The sequence below is a fragment of the Haplochromis burtoni genome, unplaced genomic scaffold (assembly GCF_018398535.1).
Source record: "Haplochromis burtoni strain Fernald_Lab_line unplaced genomic scaffold, NCSU_Asbu1 Contig_66, whole genome shotgun sequence".
Lineage (NCBI taxonomy): Eukaryota > Metazoa > Chordata > Actinopteri > Cichliformes > Cichlidae > Haplochromis > Haplochromis burtoni.
Genome location: NW_024582427.1, coordinates 2,297,761 through 2,320,301, shown reverse-complemented (window position 1 = coordinate 2,320,301; position 22,541 = coordinate 2,297,761). Strand labels below are relative to the sequence as shown.

The following is a 22,541-nucleotide window of genomic DNA, read 5'->3' as shown; positions in this document are numbered from 1 at the left end:
GCTGGGCAACACATTGCATATCATAGTTTACTGATTTACTCATTAACTGTTTGCTGACGATTAAATTGTGAACCGATTGGAATAAGAAGCGAAACTTGAATATTTTACGCCTCTTTTTAAATAATTTGATCAATACTTTTAGTTTTTAATGTCCAACTTTAAACTAATTTAAATTAATAAAAAACTAATAATACAATGAATAAAATATTTAATAATAAAGGCTTTAATCAAGGCTATTTCTTTAAAATAACTGCACTGGCATGTACCCAGAGGGGATACCTGCAGAGCACCCAGGTGGTCAGAAGGACTTTGATCTGAAGTGTAACATTTTAAAGAGCCTAACACGTGCTTTTCAGATACTTTTAATTCTGTTGCATTTTAACTTGAATTGAAATACCTCCACTTTGAGCAGTCCCACCCACTGTCCAACCCCGTTTAGACAAAACAAAGGTCTTTGAATCGCCTACGTTACGTCACGCATATGCGCATGCATAGGGGCTGGTGGACAGGCTGTCGCCGGGAGGCTGGAAAATCTTATGGAAAACCAAACCAACATTGGAGTATTAATAGCAGCGGTGTCTTACACTTGTATCACAGCGTTTAAGAGGCAGGCCGCCGGCTCTTCTGACTGCGTACTTGAAGTATAAAAGCCGGTCATTATGGAGCATTGCTGGAGATTGACGGCGGGTACCTCCCAACAGGAGCTGCTTTATAGCTCCCGTAGCTACCCCATGTGAGCCTCTATTTTAGCAGGCGCACATGTCTTTTTTTATTTTGTGGTACTGCATAAGTTAGCCTCTGTTTTCATCCAGGGTTAGTCAGCTCTCTGCGTTTATTCATCTGTACCTGCTCAACATCCGTCTGCTTCCAAGAAGACATATGTCCGGGACCCACTACTGAGAGTCTGTTTCTCACAATATTTAAAATAATTCAATGAAAATGAAGTCGTCTCTGGCTCCTGGGATAAGACTTATCACCAACTTTTCTCGGGATAGTTGGTAAGTTTCCATTCTTTTTGTCCTCTTGGCGCACACGCAGCCCTGTAATGGAGATTGCTGCTTTCTTATCTCTGCTAAATGATTGATATCTCTGTTAGATGATTGACTCAAACTAGTCGATAAACCGTCAGAATGTGAACTGTTCTGGGACCAGTAAATCCAGAGACATTATCATGTAACCAGCTATTGTTTTAAATGTCTCAGTTCCTGTTATAAACGTATTACTACTTCTTGTTTTCATCGGGTTTTCTGTACCAGGGTGTTGTGCCAAAAAGTGATTGTCTGCCAAAAAGTGATTTCCGGTATTTGCCAAAAACTGATTGCTCGTATTTAAACTGCTATAAGTAACTTGTTGGGCTATAATATGTGAAACATATGTCAAATGCATCCCTCATGGATGACATAAAGTCATCTTGAGCCACAAACAACATTCGTGTAACAAGGTAGAAGCCGCAATCAGTTTTTGGCAGTGACTTTTATATAACCTTTATTTATGCAGTTAAAAAATCTCATTAACATTAAAAATGTCTTTTGTAAGAGTAAGTTGGCCAAGAGGACAGCAGACATGGCAGCAAATATTACAATATTTCTGTAAAAATATTTTAAGTGGGGGTAGTGGACCGGATTGGTTTTAATGTAAGTACAATAGCAGAGAGTTGTAAAGATACTTGAAAAACAGATATTGTTTTAATTCTCTATATAACCCCTTTGTAAACCCTATTCACCGAAGTCTATTTACGAACGTACGTAAAGATATTACACATAAAAAATACACAGAAACATTGGAAATCACTTTTTGGCAGACAATCACTTTTTGGCACAACAGGCACGTCTGGTTTCCCCTGTGCGAATCTAGAATCCCACCAAACTCCATTAAAAAAATTGACATTTTAAGAGGTGGCCGGCCACAGTTTCCAGTGTCGACCACTGGATTATTTTGCAATAACCGAAAACTGTCGAAAGGGATTTATACCTCCAGATTTATCAGCAAATAAAGTGTCAGTAAAGAGCCATTCCATTATATTTCCTGCTTTTCTAAATCTGACTGAATATAGAAAATACAAATTTTTCTTAAGACAACTCAGGCTCCTCAGGTATGTTTTGTAAATGCAGGTAACCAGTTTTTGCTGGTTACCAAGCTGGAAAACTGCAAGCCACCAAAAAGTTACAAATTGCACAGATTTTATGGAATACAATGAAAAAACTAAAAAAGGAACTGCGGCTGCAGTAAAGACTGAAACTAACTGGGTGAATCTTGAAGAGAGTTTTCATCGGTGAGTCTCATGAGGATTGTGTAGCTCAGAATGAGTCGGACCAGTCTGATAGATGGATCCCCACCAAAAGAAAAGCCAGCAACTGGGAAAAAAGCATCTTTAAATTCTTAAAATGTTTGAGGAAAGGAGAGTACACGAGAGTAGGAAGAGTATCATGTGACTCAACTTCAGTTTCCCTTTATTTCAGTTTCATATACTTTGAGAAGGTCACATTGAAATTATTAAAGCAAATGATTGAATTATTGACCCACATTGTGCTGGACAAACAAAATGTTTGTCTCACACACAGTTTGTTATTAACAAAGGATGTGCCCTTAACTACTCCCGCCATATCTGCTTGGAACACTCTTGCAGTGGTTTGCCATGATAATAACGCCGGAATATGAAAACCATTCAATGACCTGAATGTACAGCATAGTATAAATTTCTCCAAAAACAAAGATCAAACTAAATAATCAAATGATGATAATAAGACAAAACCGAATGTTTCATAAACAATGATGATGATGATAGTTAGTGTTGATGTTTGTTTACGACCTTTTGCAAGCATTTTTGTATGCACAGTCTTCACCATTATTTATCAATTCAGACAAATGTGCGTCTTATTTGTGTTTGTCCTGATTCCTGATTCTTTAAACACACCTTCGTACTGTATCTCTCAAATTCCAAACACTTTAGGTGAAATCACTGGACTAAAAGAACTTTAGGTTCACATTCCTTTTGAAAAGATAAACAGACAGATAAACTTTCAAGGGTCATAAACCAAATAAAAGTAGGCTTTGAATTATTTAACACTCTTGCATCTCAAATTAGCACCTTACACTCCAAGTATAATGTGAGCACTGAGAATACTTTTTCCACCTATTAACTTGTGTTGTTTAGCCAGCATGGAAACAGCTGATCTGTGAGTTTGTTACCCAAACAAATATTTCTACGTCAGTGGAAAGTTTTACTGTTTTGTGTCATGTGTTTGTGCTGGAGGCATTTTAATTGGTGTCACTGCATGATTAATAAGCATGCCTTAGTTATTCTCTTTGTAGGTTTATTTTTATTATTCTGTTTTGATATTTTGAATAATAAAGATAATTTGATTGTCATTTTTTAATGATTTTGGTTCTAATGTGTCTGTTTTTGCAGGTATCGTGGTTTTATTCTCATCCTCACCTTCCTGTTCTACACAGCCTATCACTTGTCACGGAAACCTATCAGCATTGTTAAGGTGACTGGAACAGTTGAATTTCTTTTTATGAACACTATTAACAGTGTTTTTGCAGGATCAAATGCTCTCTAGAAGGACAGAACATGTCTTTCTTGTCTTGTACTTTTTACCCTCAAAAATGGATAAAATCTTTACCTTAACACTGCTCACTCAGGCCATTTGTTATCTCCTTACAGATATATTGATTAAATCTAATTTCTAACATTCAATCTTTAGCTTGTCACAAGATCAGGGAGACAACAGAAGATACGCTCTTTTAAGAAAATAACTTTATCTACATATAACTCAGACACAGCCACAATTAAAGGTATTCGTGTCTTTACAAATTCATAGAAATTAACAGCTGAAGCACAAAAGCTGGTAGAAAAGCAAACGACTCTAAAGGACGTCTGCTGAATATGCTAAAGGGATTTTTCTTGTTGTTTCAATCAAAGATAGTCAAGCAACAATTGAAAGTGTTTGCATGACACAACAATGGTCTGCAAATGAAGGCTTTTAAAGTCAAATACTGTAAAAGCCCCTCATTGTTTAAATTACAAAGTATTCATGAAGTGGTCATAAAACAATCATAGGCTGTGATCCTGTCACCCTGAGAGCTGCAGTGTGTTGTTTGTGGTAATAGTGGTATCCTGGCATATTCTTATACTGTATCTTTATACATTTATACACCTATAGAAGATACATTTTTTAAATCTTTGGCTCTTCATTTGCTTGTGTCAACTACTGTTTTAGTCATTTCAATTGGTTTCTTTCCACGTTCTTCTCTCGCACTCAGAGTGAACTGCACAGAAACTGCTCCAACGTCATTCAGCCAAAAGACATTAATATAACCAATAATGTTACCTGGTGTGATTGGCCACCCTTTGGTAAGTCCTTTAATTGCTGTCATTAATGCTCACTTTGGAAACACAACTTCTAGTAGATGAGATTTTGGACAATTGCAGCTCTCAGAAAGTTTCAGTTTACCAAATTATTACTACACATGATTTATCAGTTGGTTAGGTGTTTGCAGTGGAAAAAGTGGCGTATGCATGGATAGGAGGAGCTGCTGTGGTGAAGCAGCTTCTTGAAGCTCTGAAACTCAAAAAAAAACAAGGAAAAGGGAGACTTTGTTTGTCGTCTGTAGTACCCCAGAAATTCCAAGTATGTTGATGCATGATTACCTACTGCGAAGGACATGCTGTACACTGATAACTAAATAGTTTGTAGTGTGGGTGTAGATTTTCTCTGAGACTGGAGGCCACATTATAGAGGTGTTCAAGTAAATTTTACACCTTTTCTAGATCATTTTATGATGAAAACTTTAAAATCAGCCACTATGAGATACTACAAAATGAACTGGTGGTTTTGCTCTGGTTTTATATTTGTGTTTTTATATTTTTTTTATATTAGAGTTTTTGGTTAAAGTCCACCAGCTGCTGTTGACTCACGTATAGTTGTCTTTACTTGTTGGCATTAGTATTATAGGTCATTTAAACCACATACACAGCTACACTGTGGCCAGAAGTTGAGGTTAATAGATGAAATCTGCAGTACCTGGAACTTTTTGGGGAAGAGTCTGGTGGAGAGTTAAGCTTAGTGCTCTAAATCCATAGAGGCTGCACTGTCGTGGCCAAGGTTGTTTGTGTTTGTGCTTGTGAGCTGCTGTGAAACTGAGCTGATCATGTGAGACCTGCTGCTGATAAATATTTAACTTTTAGTTCATGTTACAGAAACGCAGAAAAGAGATAAGTGTTTGAAGCTGCACTGGAAGAATACTGGCTATAAGATAGATACAATTACATCTTCTACAACAGAGAATTACCACCAGTTGCACTTGTCATAGTTCCTGTGCTCTGTGGTTACTTTTCTGGCAAGTTTGAAAGCAACTAAATTACAGGGGTTATATTAAAAGGGTCCTACTATCATTCCTTCCTCTTTGTCAAGCAACTTTAAGTCTGGGGTTAAGTTTTCAGCTTGAATCTAGTCCAGCTGTGATCGTGTGAGAGCCTGTAATAGGTTAATAGTCCATCATATGGTCAGACCAGAGAGCCAGACAACTCTGTGTTCACAGACGTCCCACCCATCAGTTCATTCAAAACATTTTTTTGCAAATAAACCAATCAGAAGAAAGTTGACAAAAAGGGGACCGCTAAAGATAGAAGAGCTATTAATAATATTAATTAGGCATATATTATGATGTTGTTTAGCAACAACCTAACAACAGACTAGGTTCACTGACCAAACAACATTGTAGCATAGGCATGTGGTACTAAGATAAACAAGAATTATTTTATTGATGACAGGAATACAATGAGGAGCTGGGAATGAGATTAACAGGTCCAGAACTCTGCTGCAGTTTTTTGTGTGTGTGAGCCGTACTAATTGACGAAGACCTCACAAAATTATATGCACCGATGTGGAGAAAAGTAACAGTTTTCTCTGTTTTCTTGTTAAAGACCAGGACAACTATCAGACACTGTTTGGGGTCTTGGATAACTGCTTTCTGGTTGCTTATGCCATCGGGATGTTTTTCAGGTTTGTATTTGCTGTTTTTGGCTGACCTTGTTGTGTTTTTGTCTGAGAGGGCATGTGCTGCACTGAATAATAATCATCTCTCATGTTCTCAGTGGGATATTTGGTGAGCGTCTCCCTCTGCGGTACTACCTGAGTATTGGGATGTTGATGAGTGGGTTGTTCACATGTCTGTTTGGCCTCGGTTTCTACTGGAACATCCACTCACTGGGGTACTACGCCTTCGTCCAGGTAAAGAAACAAATCCACAAACCTTTAATTTACTTTCTGATTCATGTATCCTGTTCTCTTTTATTATTTCAATTGTGGGGCATATGACTGTGATATCATTTATAAATAAGAGCTGAAATGTGAGCTCATCAGCCACACATTAGCTGATTTAGGTTGCTAGCATGAAAGTGGTGGTTTCGTTAGCCACACAGTTGAGAAAGTAAATCGGTAAATGTCCTGTAATTGTTTTAATGTTAAAAATCCACTATTAGACAAAAACAGGGGAAGAGAGTGTAGAAACATTTTGACACTTTCTTGATTTAAAAAATTAAAGGAGTGAGTTTGACTTTTTGCTCTCACCTGACTGAGCAGTTAAAACACTGAGCCTGCCCTGACTGAACTAAACTGAAATTATAGACTCTCTTTGAAGCTGATTAATCTAACACTTGGACACAAATGAAAAGCAAAGTGCGGTTTTACACGATTTAACTTCATCTTTACTGAACAGCAGCCAGCTGCAGTGACCGTGGAGAACTTCCGTGGAGCTATCAGCTATCAGTGCTCCTTCAGAGACACAAACCCAGATGGAGATGCTGCATAAATACACTGTGTTTACAGTTCAATTTGTGACATAAAGTAAAGTTTAGCTGTTGTATTAGTCTAAGAGAGAAAGTAGCTTTTATCTTATGTTGCACAAGCCTTTTGTTTACATTTCTAAACGGATTGTCTTTGAATCTCTTTCTCTGCTGAGAATGAGGAAACTTTGATTTGCTATAAACAAAATTGTGTCCATTTCGGGAACAACTGCAGCATACAAAAAAAACTGCATTAGGTGGAAAAAATAAGGGAAGTGCAGTGATCAGATGAGCTGTCTCTTGCTGACCTCAGGTTTTACTGATCGCTGAGGTCTGTAGAAATGTTTTCTCTCACTCAGTGCCTCGTCTTAAACACAGGCGCTGTCAGAAAAGTGTTATTTCACTTCAGGGCTTTTTTCACGCCTTTTGACCACTAATAATAACACGCCAATGGGTTGGATTAGCTCAGAAACAAGTGAAAAAATTAGCTTCAGCCACAGCTTAGGCTAGTTGCCTTCCCATAAATTAGGGATGCCAGTAATGAGACTATTTATTCTGTTTTTTAAGTCTTTAAATTGAAACCTCAGCTTAAAAAAACCTGGAGATATTTGATTTATATATATATATAAAAAGCAGAAAAGCTGCACACCCTTGTCTTTGTCATGAGTTTGTCCGCCTATAAATGCAGGAAAATATTTATTTATTTAATTTTTCTGACCTTTGTGCAGTTGCCAGATTGCAGTATTGTTTTACACCTCTCAAGTATCACATGAGCTTCACACGTGTCACATGACCAGCAGTCAAATTCCATCAGCACTTCTCAGGAAAGCATGGAAAATTAATCAATCAATAAATAAAGTTAAAATTAATAAAGTTAATTTTTAATAAAAATAGGATCCATTCAATAAATGGACAATGAGTTTATTCTAAGGTCTTTACCTCAAAATTAAATTGAATTGAGTTTGTAAGAAAAAAAAGGCGTCTATGGCAATAGAGAAATTGAAATCTGTGACCGGAAGTATTTAAAAAACTGGGTCAACAGTATTTATTTCATTTATGATCCTGTTTATTTTAACCTGTTAACATGTGCACTTTAGGTATGGATATTGAGCATCTCTTACAGGCGTGACCACTGAGACCTCTGCAGGTCAGTGCAGAGCTCTCTTAGCAGCTTTTCCACTTGAACGTGCACAGAGCACATGGTGGCTTAGTCACTCTTAGATCTCACTTATCACATGACTCGCAGCTGCATCACATGACTGCACATGCAGAGCTTTGCTTATATCAGTTTGGTGTAGGAATGTTCTTCTTTTCCTCTTCATGCGGAGTTTACAGGGTTTCACGAAGAACATTAACACAGTCCAGGTTCTTTTTCTGTTTCATTCTGCAGGTCATGAACGGGCTGGTGCAGACCACCGGTTGGCCAGCAGTGGTGGCTTGTGTTGGCAACTGGTTTGGAAAGGGGAAGTAAGTAGTGGGGGAGAATTCATGCTGAATGTGCATTAGAAATTGCTTTTTCCCCTTCTTTTTTCTTTCTTTTTTTGATGGCAGCAGAATGAAACACAAGCACATTGTCAAACCAGGCTTGGTTGTAGGTCAGACGACACTCACATCATAAATTAAAGTTATGAGCCTGAACAACTGGTTCTCACTGAAGTAGAACTACAAGCACAGCAAGCAGACAGACATATTAAGAATATATAATTGGCTCTAAAAATACACTAAAGAAAGGGGCAGGGAACAGAAAAAAGAACAATATTTATAGTAACAGTCACATGTCTGTCAGTGTTTGCACTGCTGCTATTGATTATGTCCACCTCAGCCAGTCAAAGAAGTTAGGTTACACTAAAAAGAAGATTGCATGTGTACATAGGTGATGAGTATTGACAAGATCTAATTGACTGCCATTATCAGTTCCGCTTTTAGGTTGGATTCTCGAGCAGTTCCCTTATTAACTCCTCATCAATTCTGAGTGCAAAACTATTGATATCTTTGAGTCTGAACACGGTGTCCAGTTCAAAATAAGCTTTTATGTGACTTAGGTGTGCAAAAGCTGTCATAAGTTTGCTGGAGTCTTTGTGTTAGGGGAATTGCTGTAAACCTGCCTTTACCTGACATATGTAATCATATGTCAGGTGCAACATATTTATATGATAAAGAAAAGCATCAGGAGTAAATATGAGGCCCTTACATATGAAATTTTAACTTCAACAGATAACAGGACTGTTCTCTTTTTCATTCATCTCGATAATTTTGCTTGTCACTGCTTTGATCTTTGCTCATACTGAGGCTCCCGGCTTGTGGCTGGCTGAACTGTGGATAGCTTTAGCTTGAGACATTTTTCCCATGTAACGTGGCTACATGACTACAAACTATTTAACAATATAAACCTGGATATTTATGGACATAAAAAACAAAAACATCTGTTACCAGTTTCTGGCAGATGACTGCTTTTTAACACAAAACTGATCCCTAACCTGTCACTCAACTCAAATACGAGGATTTTGACAGAGTAAACTTGTCGAAAAATCACCATATTTGAGAATTGAAACTCATCATTTTACTGTCATTCTATTAATTTCTCAATGACTCCCCTCAGCTTACAAGTAGAGGCACCTCTGCAGCTTTGTATCGACCATAATGATTTTTTTACTCCAAAGAAAATCTCAATATGAAGTTTCAGGCAGACATGTCAGTTGGAACTAATTTAGCAGATTGACAGATCTGGAGTGGAGAGATAACCTGTGTGAACCGCTGCATCTGGAAGTCCTGCACAGGCGGTGCATGAGAATGACATACATCATGTTTCAGAACTGGATATTGAATAATCTAGCACCGGCACAAAAATCCTGCAAAGTTCACCAAATGTCAATTTCACCAGGTTTTTTCTGGCCATATCAACAAACATTTTAAGTTTTTTTTTTTTACCTTAATCAAAACGTGAGAGAAAATGGACATCATGCTTATTAGTCAGTTAAACAATCAGCATGTTCATTCATATGTACATTTGTAATCTGGCTAAGCCTGTTTTCCTGCCTCCCAGTGGTCATGCTAAGATATGTTAACCATTGTCTGGGTCCTGCAAATCTCTTGTGCTCCTGGATTCAGAGTATCAGAGAGCACAAGAAATGATTGTGAATCATCACAGCACACACGCTCTCTCAGATAAAAAGGCAACAAGGTCAACCAAAAAAAAGCACACACAAACCTGGAAAACACCCTGATGGCTTTATCCAAGACCCTGCACAGTGTCTGATAGTTCTAGAGAAACAGGAAACAGATAAAACTCTTTCTTTTCTCCCTTTTTAATTTATAACGTTTATAAATGTGTGTTTTTACTGGCCTTCCACTCACAAAAGCGGTGACAGCTGACACACACGTGACAGTTTTAGGCCTTAATTTGTGGCTCGCAGACATTATTTATACATTTGCCACATTGTTTACATGTATAACAGAAGCAAAGCATAGTAGGCCCCATTTAAACCCCAGTAGTGATCTCTGTTTTAATGAACCAGAGCCCTAATTAAGTTCTTGCCTACTTTTTACTTCCCCAAATGTCTTCAGTGCATAAAACAACATAAAGGCATGCTGACAAGCTTCAAAACTCCAGCTCAGCATTCATGAATCCATTTTGTAAAACTGACTTTCAGCAGGAGAACTTCTCGTGACCTTCTCTGTTTTGATTGCCAGGCGTGGCTTCATCATGGGTGTGTGGAACTCCCACACCTCAGTGGGAAACATCCTGGGCTCCCTCATTGCGGGAGTCTTCGTCTCCACGGCCTGGGGATTATCCTTCATCGTCCCCGGAATCATCATCGCCTGCACTGGGATCCTGTGCTTCTTCTTCCTGGTTGAGAGTGAGTTTCCGTTTGTCAGACAAAATCCAAAATACTTCCCCAAAGTGAGCTTTAAGATTTAATGTCTCCCATCCCATTTCGTCCGTTCTCTTTTCAGAACCTGAAGACGTGAACTGCTCATCTCCTCAGCATCATGTAAGTTACAAAAGCAACGCATCCTTTCCCCTCTTTCCATGAAAAAGTCTGCTTGAGCTGTTTATTTGTGTGTCAGAGTGGTCAGGAGAGGAGTCAGGAGGGTGGTGAGACGGCGCCTCTCTTGCGGGACTCATCCATTGTTCATCCATCCATCAATGGAGCCGTCTCCACTGAGCCAGACGTGATTGTTGAGGAGCACAGCGAGGCCATCAGCTTCCTCGGAGCGCTGCGCATACCTGTGAGTGGAAATGGCACCTTTAATCACAGAAATGTGATTGATTGGCTTTGAATGTGCAGATATTTGTGCCATATTTTACAGTAAAAATTTCCCATCACGCTGAGTTTAACTCAAGGGTTGAAAATTGCTAACTTTGGCACCACCTAGTGGCTAATTAAAAATATCACTCCAAACAAACGTTATAAAAACTATTTTAAAGTTTCTTTAACAATGAAAAATATTCACAAATTGTTTTTATATTTATATTATTAAAGTTGAGGTTGTCAGACTGTTTTTGTCACAGCTGTCTGGCTTAACTGGTCACTTAAATGAAAAGGAGCCGTTATCAATGTTATTAACGAGACTTTTGTTTCTTCGAAAGTCACAAACCCACGCGGCTCCTGTGAAAACGGCTCTGTGTGTTTATCCTGTTAAAGATGGGAGGGACAGTGACTGGTCGTTTAATCTCATTGTTATGTTTACTTTGCTGATAATGAGACTGTTGCCTAGTAACAAATAAGACACATTTTACACAACAATTAGAGACCAATTCATGCGTCACTTATTATCACCTTTACTTCACTCACTTTGACTTGATCACTCCCGTGATGATGATCGTTTTTGCTGTTAAGCGATTACCTCTTCCAACCAATCAGCAGCGAGCAACTTATCCGCCAGACAGTACGGAGAGCGCTGCAGAAGTCGCCTGGGGGCACTTAACGCTTTTTCTTTTTTTTTTTCTTCAACTGTCAAAGAAACAGTTGATTTTTCCAGTCAGTGTTTATTATGACTTTAGGAAAGAACCTTATGAGAAACAATTACTTTCCCATAAATATGCCTGTCACAAAGACCCGCCTTCCTGGAGGTTTCTGCTGGAAACAGCAATGATTCTGTTGGAATAACGTTAAATGTGAATCAAAGATAATGATTAGGAATTTACGTGAGTATATCTTAGGAAAATTAAGACAAAATAAGAGTTATAAAGTTGCAGTTTAACTGCAACTCTATAAATTTCGCCAGTGCAAATAGTCCTGATCAAAAACAAGTTATAACTCTTTTCCACTCTTCAGTATGCCTGGTTAACAAACACTACCAGTGGGTTTTATTATTATTGATAACATGGTGAATTTCTGCTGTTTGTTACTGTTAAACTGTTTCTATGAGTCACCTCTTTCTTTGTGATCAGCTATTCATCAGTGGTATGAAGACAGGTTTGCATGAACAGGTCCTGAGCAGTGAATGAGTTAAGCATAGATACATGGATACACATTAAATACATTATCGGTACCTGTGTTCATGTATATCTCCTAGGGAACTAGGAGAAACCATAGTCATCTGCAATCATATGTGCACTTAAAAAAAAGGTTGTTTTTTTTAATCACCTCAAATTGTTCTATGCATGGGGAAAGGCCCATGCAGGTGAGAAGGTCTAAGAAATTCAGAACCCATGATGTGACTCACAGTCATTTCCCAATGACTTTGAATAAACTGGAATTAAGTGATGTCCTCACTGTGGGTTCATGAGAAAGAGTCAGAGCTGTTTTGAAAACCGTGCATGGATTTGACACGCAACTCTGCTCCTGTCATTGTATTAGAAGGGGAGGGTGTTTGATTTCCACCTGTGTTGCATCTCTCTGATGGTTAACGGTGAATTACAGGATGACAGACACTTTAAGTTGCTTCTGGGGTTTTTTCATGATGTTTTCTGTCTCTCAGGGCGTGGTGGAGTTCTCGCTCTGTCTGCTTTTTGCCAAACTGGTCAGCTACACCTTCCTCTACTGGCTTCCTCTCTACATCTCAAATGTTGGTCAGTATTTACACACATCATTTTACTATTAAGATAACCTAATGATCAGTTCACGTGATTTAAAGCAGTTTTTAGAGTTAATGCATTTGTTTTGTTTTTGTTTTTTAGCACATTTTGAGGCAAAAGAAGCAGGAGATATGTCGACATTATTTGATGTCGGAGGAATCTTGGGTAAGCTTTGAGTCTTGTTTGATTTGTAAAATCACTCAGTCAGTTCAGTTTTTGTCAGAAATAAATATGCAGAACATGATGCAAAAATGCATCTTTGCAGTGTGACTGTGTCACATACGGCTGTGTGACAGGCGGGATTTGGACCCAAATGCAGAAAATAAACTCAAGACTTTAGCTTTATTCCTGTAACCCTAAAGGAATGCTGAAAGTAAAAATGTTTGCACAATAGGAAACCAAAATATCAGATATATCATGAAACACAGGAGAAGGAGGTGCAGAGCATTGAGGAACGACATGAGGAAGGGCAAAGGGAGAACTGGGGTTATAAATAAACACAAGATAATAAGGAAGATCAGAAACACCTGGGAACACAGCTGGTACAAATCTGGGATACAAGACTAGGAAAGGAAAACTGAATGTTAAACACATGAGACAAAGGTTACGAAAAAGCAAGACAGGGATACCTAACACAGAGACAGATGGTCAGATATGGTACAGGGAAACATGAGGGAGACCTGAAGACCAAACTCTGAGTACAAACAACAACAGCTGTAACGGGGAATAAATACAAGTGAAATATACAAAGGTGAAAACTATGCAGTAAGTAAAAATATAATAAATATATAATACATATATAGTTATTTTAAACTAATTATAAACAATTATAAGTAGTGATATCTTAGTCTTCTGTAGAAACAAAGATCTTTAAAATTAAAACTAAAAACTTTTTTGAACACTTGTTTTTAATGAATTCTTAATATTAAAATCTCCCAATTTTATGCAGTCAAAATCTTCACTTTTAACCTTTAAATAACCTTGAATTAACCTTTAAATTTGTGCAGTTTTTACTATTCAAAGTATAATATATCGCATAATATCCATGCTCAGTGATAGCGATAGAAGAAAAGGATTCTGAATTTAGGCAAGATTTCAGGTTGTGAGGTTTGAGTGGGTGGCGACGGTGAGGTAGATGTGAAGTTTTTCAGCTGTGAACATTTCATGCAGGTATCTCCTGCTCTTAAACAGTTATGGGGGTTCAACAATTGTGGAAAAAATAAGACAACTTAAAAGGTGTCAAATTTTCAACCGGCCCGTATAATTCAAGAGACCGTAACTCTGAAAATATTTGTAGGAAGATGGAAAAACTTGACTGAACTGTCTTTGTGTCTGCAGGAGGCATCTTGGCAGGCCTTGTGTCTGACTACACTGGGGGGAGGGCGTCGACGTGCTGCGTCATGCTGGTTGTTGCTGCCCCCATGGTGAGTGTCACCTCTTATATTAGATTAATAATACGATTGTGGAGCAGTGAAAATGGACGGGGGTGGGAGGGTGGCTGGTGTAAACTTGATTTTTAAAAATCCAAGAGGTCTACAACACTTTCATTTAAATAACTAACACTTGTCATGGTTAGAGGCTTCTGCATACAAGCCTTAATCATGGGTGAAAAACCTCAAATTTATTAAATGCATCTTGCTAGTACTGGGTTGGACCCTCTTTTACCTCTAGAACTGCATTAATTCTTCATGGCATCGATTGAACAAGGTGCTGGAAACACTCATCTGAGATTTAGGTCCATATTGAGACGACAGCCTCACACAGTTTCTGTAGGATGTGACTTTCCCGTTCCACCAGATCCCAAAGGTGCTCGATTGGATTGAGATCTGGTCACTGTGGAGGCTATTTGAGCACAGTGAGCTCATTCTTATGTTCAAGAAACTGTTTGAAGTTGTTAAAAACAAGTGTAAAAAGTTCAAATAAGTTTTCAGAAAGTTCAAGTTTTTTTTTTACAGAAGATCACTCAGTGTGTGGGAGGTGTGACTAAAGCAACACTGTGATGTCACGCTTCATGAAAAATCAACACCCAGTCTAAGAGTGCTGTTTAAAAAGGATAGGTGTATATGTATTACGCTTTTGATACTCCTTATGATCATGTGGTGACAATAAAGAAAAAAACATGGATTATCTTCAGCTTTATAGTTGAGGGAGCGTCGTTGTTGTCCACTGGCACCAGATTTGTTCCATTCAAAATAAGAACAACTCACTGAAATATGGAAACAGACAGTATATATACAGACAGTATATTCTGCTGTTCACAAAAGTCAATCACAAGTGTGTGTTGGTGTTTTTGCCTTTTTTGTGTTCATGCAATTTTTTTGTAACATCTAGTAAAGAAAAACAAAAAAAAAAACAGAGAAATTAATTTAGTTGCAGCTTATATGTAAAACTGGATCAAAGTTAAGTGTTATTTTGGCTCCATGTTAGTGTAACCACAATAAGGTAATTTTACCAAAAAAACACAAATAGAAGAAATGATAATTGATCTCAGACACTGTAACATTGAATGCAAAGCCAGTGTTATTCATAGCATGGACTTGCAGATGGAGCACTGCTATAAATGTCGACCACAGTTTTTGACCAGTTCAAATCATAAAAAACAGAAAAAAAAATTTGATAAGGAGATTTAAGTGTTTTGTTTTTGTCTTTGTTTTTTTTTCCAAATCTGCTGGTTTTAACTAATAATGACACAGAAACATCCTGAGCAGCATTGTTAACGCCTGCTCCAAAAGCAGGGTGATTTCTCTCACTGGGGTAAAAATTATTAATCATTTTGACCATTTTTTTTTTTTGACCAGTTTTGTCATCCGAGTTCAGGAAGCTTCTCTCAGTCAAAGTGTATTTAATGTTTTTGACAGGATGATATTTCACACTGATGTGAGAGAGGTTTCTGGCTGTAATAATTGTCACCCATGTGCAGATTTTCCACAATTAGTTGATTGGCTGATTATTTGTTTTGCTCTCTTCTCAGCTTTTCCTCTATAATAACATTGGGCAGAGGAGCCTCGGTACTACAATCGGTAAGACTTCTTTATTTTGTCATTTTTAACTTTGATACTAATCACATTAAAAACACCTTGTTGTTAAAATGTTTACTCAAATTACATTCTTGTATAATGTTTAAGAGTTTATGACACAATATTATGGAGTGTATGTAGCGTATGGTCATGATTGTAAACTGGTCACTTTGCCAAAATCAAAGTAAAATTCAAGAATGTGACGGAAAGAGGAGACAGGAAGTATTGCACAGTAAAGCATTTTTGATAATCAAGATGTCTGGAAATTGATCACAAGATGCAAGATTTCATTGATTTATTGATCATGTTTTCAGTAGAAAGAAAGATTTCAGAGTTATTAATTCATTATTTGAGCATAGATAACTCACAGATTCTTTACATTTGCTTACATTGACTTGAACTTAGCTCGAACTGAAAATAGATTAGATAGACTTGTTGTGGATTCAGCCCTCACTTATACTTTTTCTTTCTGTGTAGGTATGCTGTTATTGTGTGGAGCCCTGGTGAATGGACCTTATGCTCTTATCACAACTGCTGTATCTGCTGACCTGGTAAGGTCTAAGGCATCATGGGAAATCCTTTGCTTTACTTAAAAATGTCTCCGCCATTGGCATAATGATGCTTCCGTTGCCACAGGGGACACACGAGAGTCTGAAAGGAAACGCCAGGGCGCTGTCGACAGTGACCGCAATTATTGATGGGACAGGATCAATAGGTATGCATATCATGACTAAACGTTAAAAAATCTTGAGCTTAACTCTTTCATCTGTAATTATCATAATAACTAAGGAACAAACGAGTTGGTTAAGTCAGCAGAGGATTTTAAGTCTCTTTTGTCTCAAAAAAAGCCCAAAATCCTCCAGATGTCACCTGTTCAGCACCAAACTGCAGACAGGTAAAGTTAGCACCCATCTGTTGATCATGGTGGAACCATTTAGCCTTTAAAAGTGTTTGTATTGCCCTCAGGAGTTGGTGGACACTAAAAATAGAGCTTACATCTTACTGTTAGTTTGTTTGCCCATGAACTCCTCCTGTGTGAACAGGAGATGAGAAACGAAACCCGACACGCAGGTACATCTTATTCCCCTCAAGGTTTTTTTCTATATCCGATGTTATTATGACGTCATCAGGTTGCCCAGCAACCACTTGCCAATGAGGTAGACATTGGACTTTACTCATAGTTTACCAATGGCACCATATAAAAGCACTTCATGATCTGTAATTTCACAAAAATGACATCTATAATGTATATCCATAAAACTTTAATTAGGCTTGATGCGTCATCGTGTTGCCTAGCAACCACATAACAAAAGACTAAACAGTCCTGTAGCGTGGTCATGTACTAGTATTCATATCATACTCTTTATAAAACACGGAGACTATTAGTTCTAATATAATTAATGCATCCTTGCATTTCTGTCCACATTTGTCTCATGGTTTAAATTAAAATTAAAAGCGTAGATAGAACATAAACAGTTATTTTGTCTTTTGTACTCAGGACAGCAGTTTGTGTAACTGTAAAAAAGAAGATGGAAACTGATGAAGTCCTGAGAGACTAGAAAATTGAGTACTTAATGTGTGATTTAAAAGGAAATGGCTATTTTTCCATTTTGTGTTTTCCCTCCTGACTTTTTCATTTAAGTCTGAATAATTCTTGACGACTTTATGCGTTTACACTTAATGACTTAATTTTATGCTCTCTGCAGGAGCTGCACTGGGTCCTCTGCTGGCCGGTGTGATCTCACCAACTGGCTGGAACAACGTCTTCTACATGCTCATCTCTGCTGACGTCTTAGCCTGCCTGGTCAGAGAGCAATCTTTATCTGTTCACTCACATGGAATAAACTTGTTCCTTTTTAATGCAAATGCCAACCAGTTAATTTAAGGGTTGTTGTGGTGGTTCATCCTAAATTTATTATTGTGTCAGCATAAAACCGCTGATGCAAATGTATACGAGAAAACGATATTAAACATTGTACACTCACTGGCCACTTTGTTAGGTACACCTGTTCAGCTGCTTATTAAGGCAAATATCTAATGAGCCAATCACACAGCAGCAACTCGAGCATCACAAACATAAACGTGGTTGTTACCAATGTGTGCCTACTAAAGTGGGTGAGTGTAACACAACAAAGACAACAAAATTGACAGCTAAAGTTACCAAACAAACAAAATTACAACCTTACAAACAAATTTAGTAATTCATTCATTTAACAAAGAAATAACGTGCAGTGGGCAGGATGAATCAACAGTGTTCACATTGAAAACATAAGCAGACTGGTGTGAGGTAGCAAAACAAAGCATGTCTGAAATGAAAAGGTAACTTATTCCAGTTGGAAGGTTTTTTAACAGCTTTCTTTGGTACAAAATGGACATTAAAGAAAAACTGCTCAGAACTTCTTATATAGTATATCTATATAGTTTACTTTAAAAATAAATTGGCACCGGTGAAACTGGCGTCTTGAATAAAGGAGCCAGCTGAGTCTGTGAAACATCTGAACATACAATTCTGCGGTTATATTTACCACAAACATGGTACCAGTCTCATGTCATAATAGTCCATTATTGGCAATGTAAGTTACATGACGAGTCTTTGTGTAACATTACTGGTATGTAACTGGTGCAATGCAGAATATCGGTGCCTAAGTCGAGATGTTGCCGACGCGAAGCTAACCTCAATTCACTTGATTTATGTTGAGAAAAGGAGCAAACAATAGTTTGCCAATGCTGTCCTGTGGACCTTTATTTCACTAAGCTCCACATGGATCCTTTTTTATTCCTAATGATTTTTAAATATTGTGGTTTGTGAGTATGCCAGAGAACTTATGAGAACCACTCAAACCCCCAACTGACACTTCTTTTGTTTGGCTCCAGTTTTTGTCCAGGCTTGTTTACAAGGAAGCTCAGAGATGGTGTGGGTGTGGACCCAGAGCCAGAGGGTGAGTATCATCGTCAACGCCACTGTCTCTTTTTTCGACCTTTACCTTCTTTGTTTACATTCATTTCGGGGAACCCTAGAGATTAAGTAAGCCAATACAGAAAAGACTGATGTTTAAATATGTTTAACACAGCCGGTAAAAATGGAACACAATAGGAAGGCTTTTTACAAAAAAGCCTCAGTTTCTCTAGAGGTTGCATGAAAAGAAGGATGCCTGTGCATTAAAAAGGGAGCTGGGGAAATGTATTAGGATTGTTAATATAATAACTGGAAGCAGGTGGAAGCCATTAGCCTGGCTCTTCCCTGAGGCAACAAAATACACTTTTGAGAAAAAGTAAAGCACAGGAATTAGTTATATTGTGCTAGTTTAATCCAACCCTGAAGTAATTTGTTTTCCTCTGTAAACCTGAACACATCTGCACAGTAATCCAGATTAGGTGTTTTATTATAAACATGAGTCATTTATTCTTCAGAATATACTCACAGAATGAAATGAAATAATCTGAAATCAGTGCATCTCTGTTGTTTGCTGATAAGCTAACAGTGTAGCATATGATTATAGTATCGGTTTTTCTGATCAGCCTCTACCTGCAGGAATTTTGTCATCCTCTAAACTAACTGTGACTTTTTATTGCAGGTTCAATGAGCTCTGAAATCAAAGTGAAAACCAAAACACACAAAGGGAGGAAACAATGATGAAACTGACCTCACCGTACAACCAACTAACTCTTTTTTTTTTAACCTCCAACTTGGACAATCTTCTGCTGAGCTGATGATTGAAGCCTTCTAACTGTACGACAGTATGCTTCTATAAGGAGACAAATGTCTTTTTGAGGACTAATCCACTCATTCTTACTTGTTTTTAATGTTCTTTTAGCATTAAATGGTTTACACTGTTTTTTTTCTTATTGGGTCTTTTTTTTGTCTCCTTGGTGTTTGTGCCCTTTCAATGGCATTTTAGGCAAACAAGCTGGAACACTGGCTGAGTCAGAAACTGCTTCAGAGGGTTTTACATGCAGTAGAAAGTCACCGTGTAACTGAAAACTAAGTGTAAGGAACTAAGTAAGAAAGTTTTGTGATTTCAAATTTGGAAATTGGCTAACACTTTATAATGTGGCCGTGACTAACAGGGTTCGTGTAACATGCCACGTGTGTAGTCAGTACAATCAGTGGTGTGAAAGGAGAGAAGTGATACTGTAAATAATTTTAAATACTACAGGCATAAGTACACTGTAATACAATTTAAATTGTGAATAAGTAATTTTCTTTTTTTTTTTTCTTCTTTTTTTTCTTTTTTTTTCTCTTTTCTTTTTTCCGTTCTTTTTTTTTTTCTTTTTCTTTCTTTCTCTTTCTATGGAAACTGTAGAAGTTAATATTCACCTCAAAAACTAATTACCGCACCACTACCCAAGCCACAGCACGATGAACAGGAGTAGTGAGGTGTGCAGATCACTGCACACACAGCTCTTTTCCGTCTATTTCTGTTGGCATTTTCTCTGGGAATTGATTCAGAATTTGTACCTCAAAATCTTCCAAAACATGTCAGAAGCACAAGGAGTTGCCTGACTTGTTTAATTGTACAACAGATACATGTGTTTGGAAGCCAGATGGACCTTGAAGAACAGTCCAGATTCTCCTCAACAGACGTGAATAAGTAATTTTAAGTACTGTTTAACATTTTTCTTGATAATTTTGCAGAAAAACAAACAATATTTCTGTATGTTACATTGCAAATACGTTGTACTTTTCAGTGTTTTGGTCATATTATGAGCTGGTTTAACCTTCCAGAGCTTCCAGAAAATTAAAAATGACTTACCTACAAATACAATTTTATGTAATTTTAAGTAGCTAAGTAAGTAATATGACCCCAGCTACAAAAATACAGCGGAAACTATTGTGAAATATTGTGTTTTTGCCCCAAATAACATGAAATTGCACAATACTTAAATTACTAACAGTATAATTTGTGTCTCCTTTATTTTCTTGGAAGTTAGGCAAGGTCATGTCAATCTACGGCCCATAGTACGACGTACTTATGATGAAAGCTGGGGAATTATTGATTGTTTTTCCACAAAATTACCAAGAAATTAACTACACAGTAGTTTACTTGTAGTTAACTAAAGCTAGAGACTGTTGGATCAGATGGTTTTACCAGTCTTGCATGAGGCATGGGGTCACGAAGCTACTTCCCTGAAGCTTTTCATGTTAACTTTTTGAAGGAAGATTTTTTTAAGTTGAATAAAAATGCTGTCAGTTCTGCTGCTGTATGTGGTAGATTTAAACTAAAAGAGACGATCGGTTTCTAGTGTAGATTATTGAACAGCAAATAGAAAAATTATTATTTTTTCTTATATTGTTTCTTAACACTGTAAAGCTAAACTGCCGGAAATGCAAACTTCTTTTGAAACTTGAATGTTTATTAAGCCTCCTGACAAATAAAAAAAAGAAATTTGCACATGATTTTGCTACATCTGGCATTTCTGTGTAATATATTGCTTACAGTATGCATGTGTCTGATTGTATACGTCAGGCTTTTCAGGTGAAAAAAAGTCACACTGATGTAAAAGCCATGTATCAAATATGAATAACTTGACATTGCAGAGTTAAAGAATCAATACCATGAAGTGTTTTTAAACCACAATGGATGTGCCTCATTCACTGCCAGTTAAAAATAAATATTTGATTTTATAGGATTTCCTTACTCATGGGGATATATGAGGGTGGTGAATGACAGGAACATAAAAGCTGCAGCTGAGATGACGATGCCTGATGCCCTGAGGCAAAACTGGAAATCTGAGATTTTTAACAATCTGTGCAAATTATGGGATATTTAAGCCGGAGCTCAAACTGGAAATTTTCCGGTTTTTGGATGTTTGCATTTGGTGTTTAATTGGGAGGTTCAGATGTGGGTTACAGTAAGATTTCATGGAATTGAACACGTCAGTTGTTTATGCACACTCTGAGACTTGGGGAAACTTGAGTATAAGATATTAGACTGAGATATGGTCTAACTAAAGATATTACTGTGCGGTGGATGTGGGTGATTTTAATAATATGTTATTTATTTCTTTGTGTGAGTGCATATTTACCTCCTGCCTTGGAGAGAATAAATTAAAATTCAGTGCATCTCAAAAAATGTGAAATTTGAATTTCTTTTTTGGTAATTAATTATAAAAATAAACTGTTCAAAAGTCTTGAGTCACCCCTCACCACTTTATATTTTGTGTTCAAGAAACTAAAATGTCATTTTTAAAGTATCCTTGAAAGTGTTTCTTTGGACACTGTCTACTTTTCACTTATCAGTTAATCTATCAACTGAAGCCTCATCAGAAAAGGGCTCAGTGGCAACCTGTCTGATGGAAGGATGATTACAAATTTTAAACTTTTGGTTCAATTCTTCATCAGTGTGTGTGGAGGAGGTTGAGACACAGTGAGTGTGAAACATGGTGGAGGCTCTGCCATAGTGTTGGGCAACATCTTTGCCAGTGCTATTGGAGATCTTGTCAAAATTGATGGAATTATGAAATCAGATTTGGATCCCCCCACCATGTAATACCATATGGAAAACATTTGATTGGCAGCAACTTCATTTTTCAGCATGACAACGATCCTGAACACACTGCCAATGGTGGGTATGAAACACTGTCAGTCATGACAAAAATACCCCAACAACACAGAAGTTCAACCTCTTTTTATTGAAAGAAAGTAAATAAATGTTAATAAACATTCAGTATGAGGTAAATACAAACGATTCTCTGAGACTCAGAGGATCAC

The 22,541-nt window shown here is 37.4% G+C and overlaps 1 protein-coding gene across 1 annotated transcript; it reads left to right on the top strand.

Moving 5' to 3' along the window:
- The first annotated feature begins 470 nt into the window (after window positions 1-470).
- Window positions 471-21,227, top strand: slc37a2 (solute carrier family 37 member 2). The gene is made up of 18 exons (XM_014333828.2): window positions 471-998; window positions 3,410-3,491; window positions 4,267-4,357; window positions 5,930-6,008; window positions 6,101-6,236; window positions 8,181-8,257; window positions 10,481-10,647; window positions 10,745-10,782; window positions 10,859-11,020; window positions 12,716-12,806; window positions 12,915-12,977; window positions 14,151-14,236; window positions 15,784-15,832; window positions 16,307-16,380; window positions 16,466-16,544; window positions 17,536-17,633; window positions 18,704-18,768; window positions 19,405-21,227. Exons 1-18 carry the CDS (start codon window positions 934-936, stop codon window positions 19,418-19,420), a joined length of 1,518 nt encoding a protein of 505 aa, XP_014189314.1. The 5' UTR covers window positions 471-933; the 3' UTR covers window positions 19,421-21,227.
- The last annotated feature ends 1,314 nt before the right edge of the window (window positions 21,228-22,541 follow it).

Excerpts from the sequence above, each read along its gene's own strand:
- slc37a2 (XM_014333828.2), top strand. The coding sequence starts at position 934 with ATGAAAATGAAGTCGTCTCTGGCTCCTGGGATAAGACTTATCACCAAC. Across the intron at positions 3,492-4,266 it reads AACCTATCAGCATTGTTAAG|AGTGAACTGCACAGAAACTG; the intron begins GTGACTGGAACA and ends TCTCGCACTCAG. Across the intron at positions 16,545-17,535 it reads TGATGGGACAGGATCAATAG|GAGCTGCACTGGGTCCTCTG; the intron begins GTATGCATATCA and ends TGCTCTCTGCAG.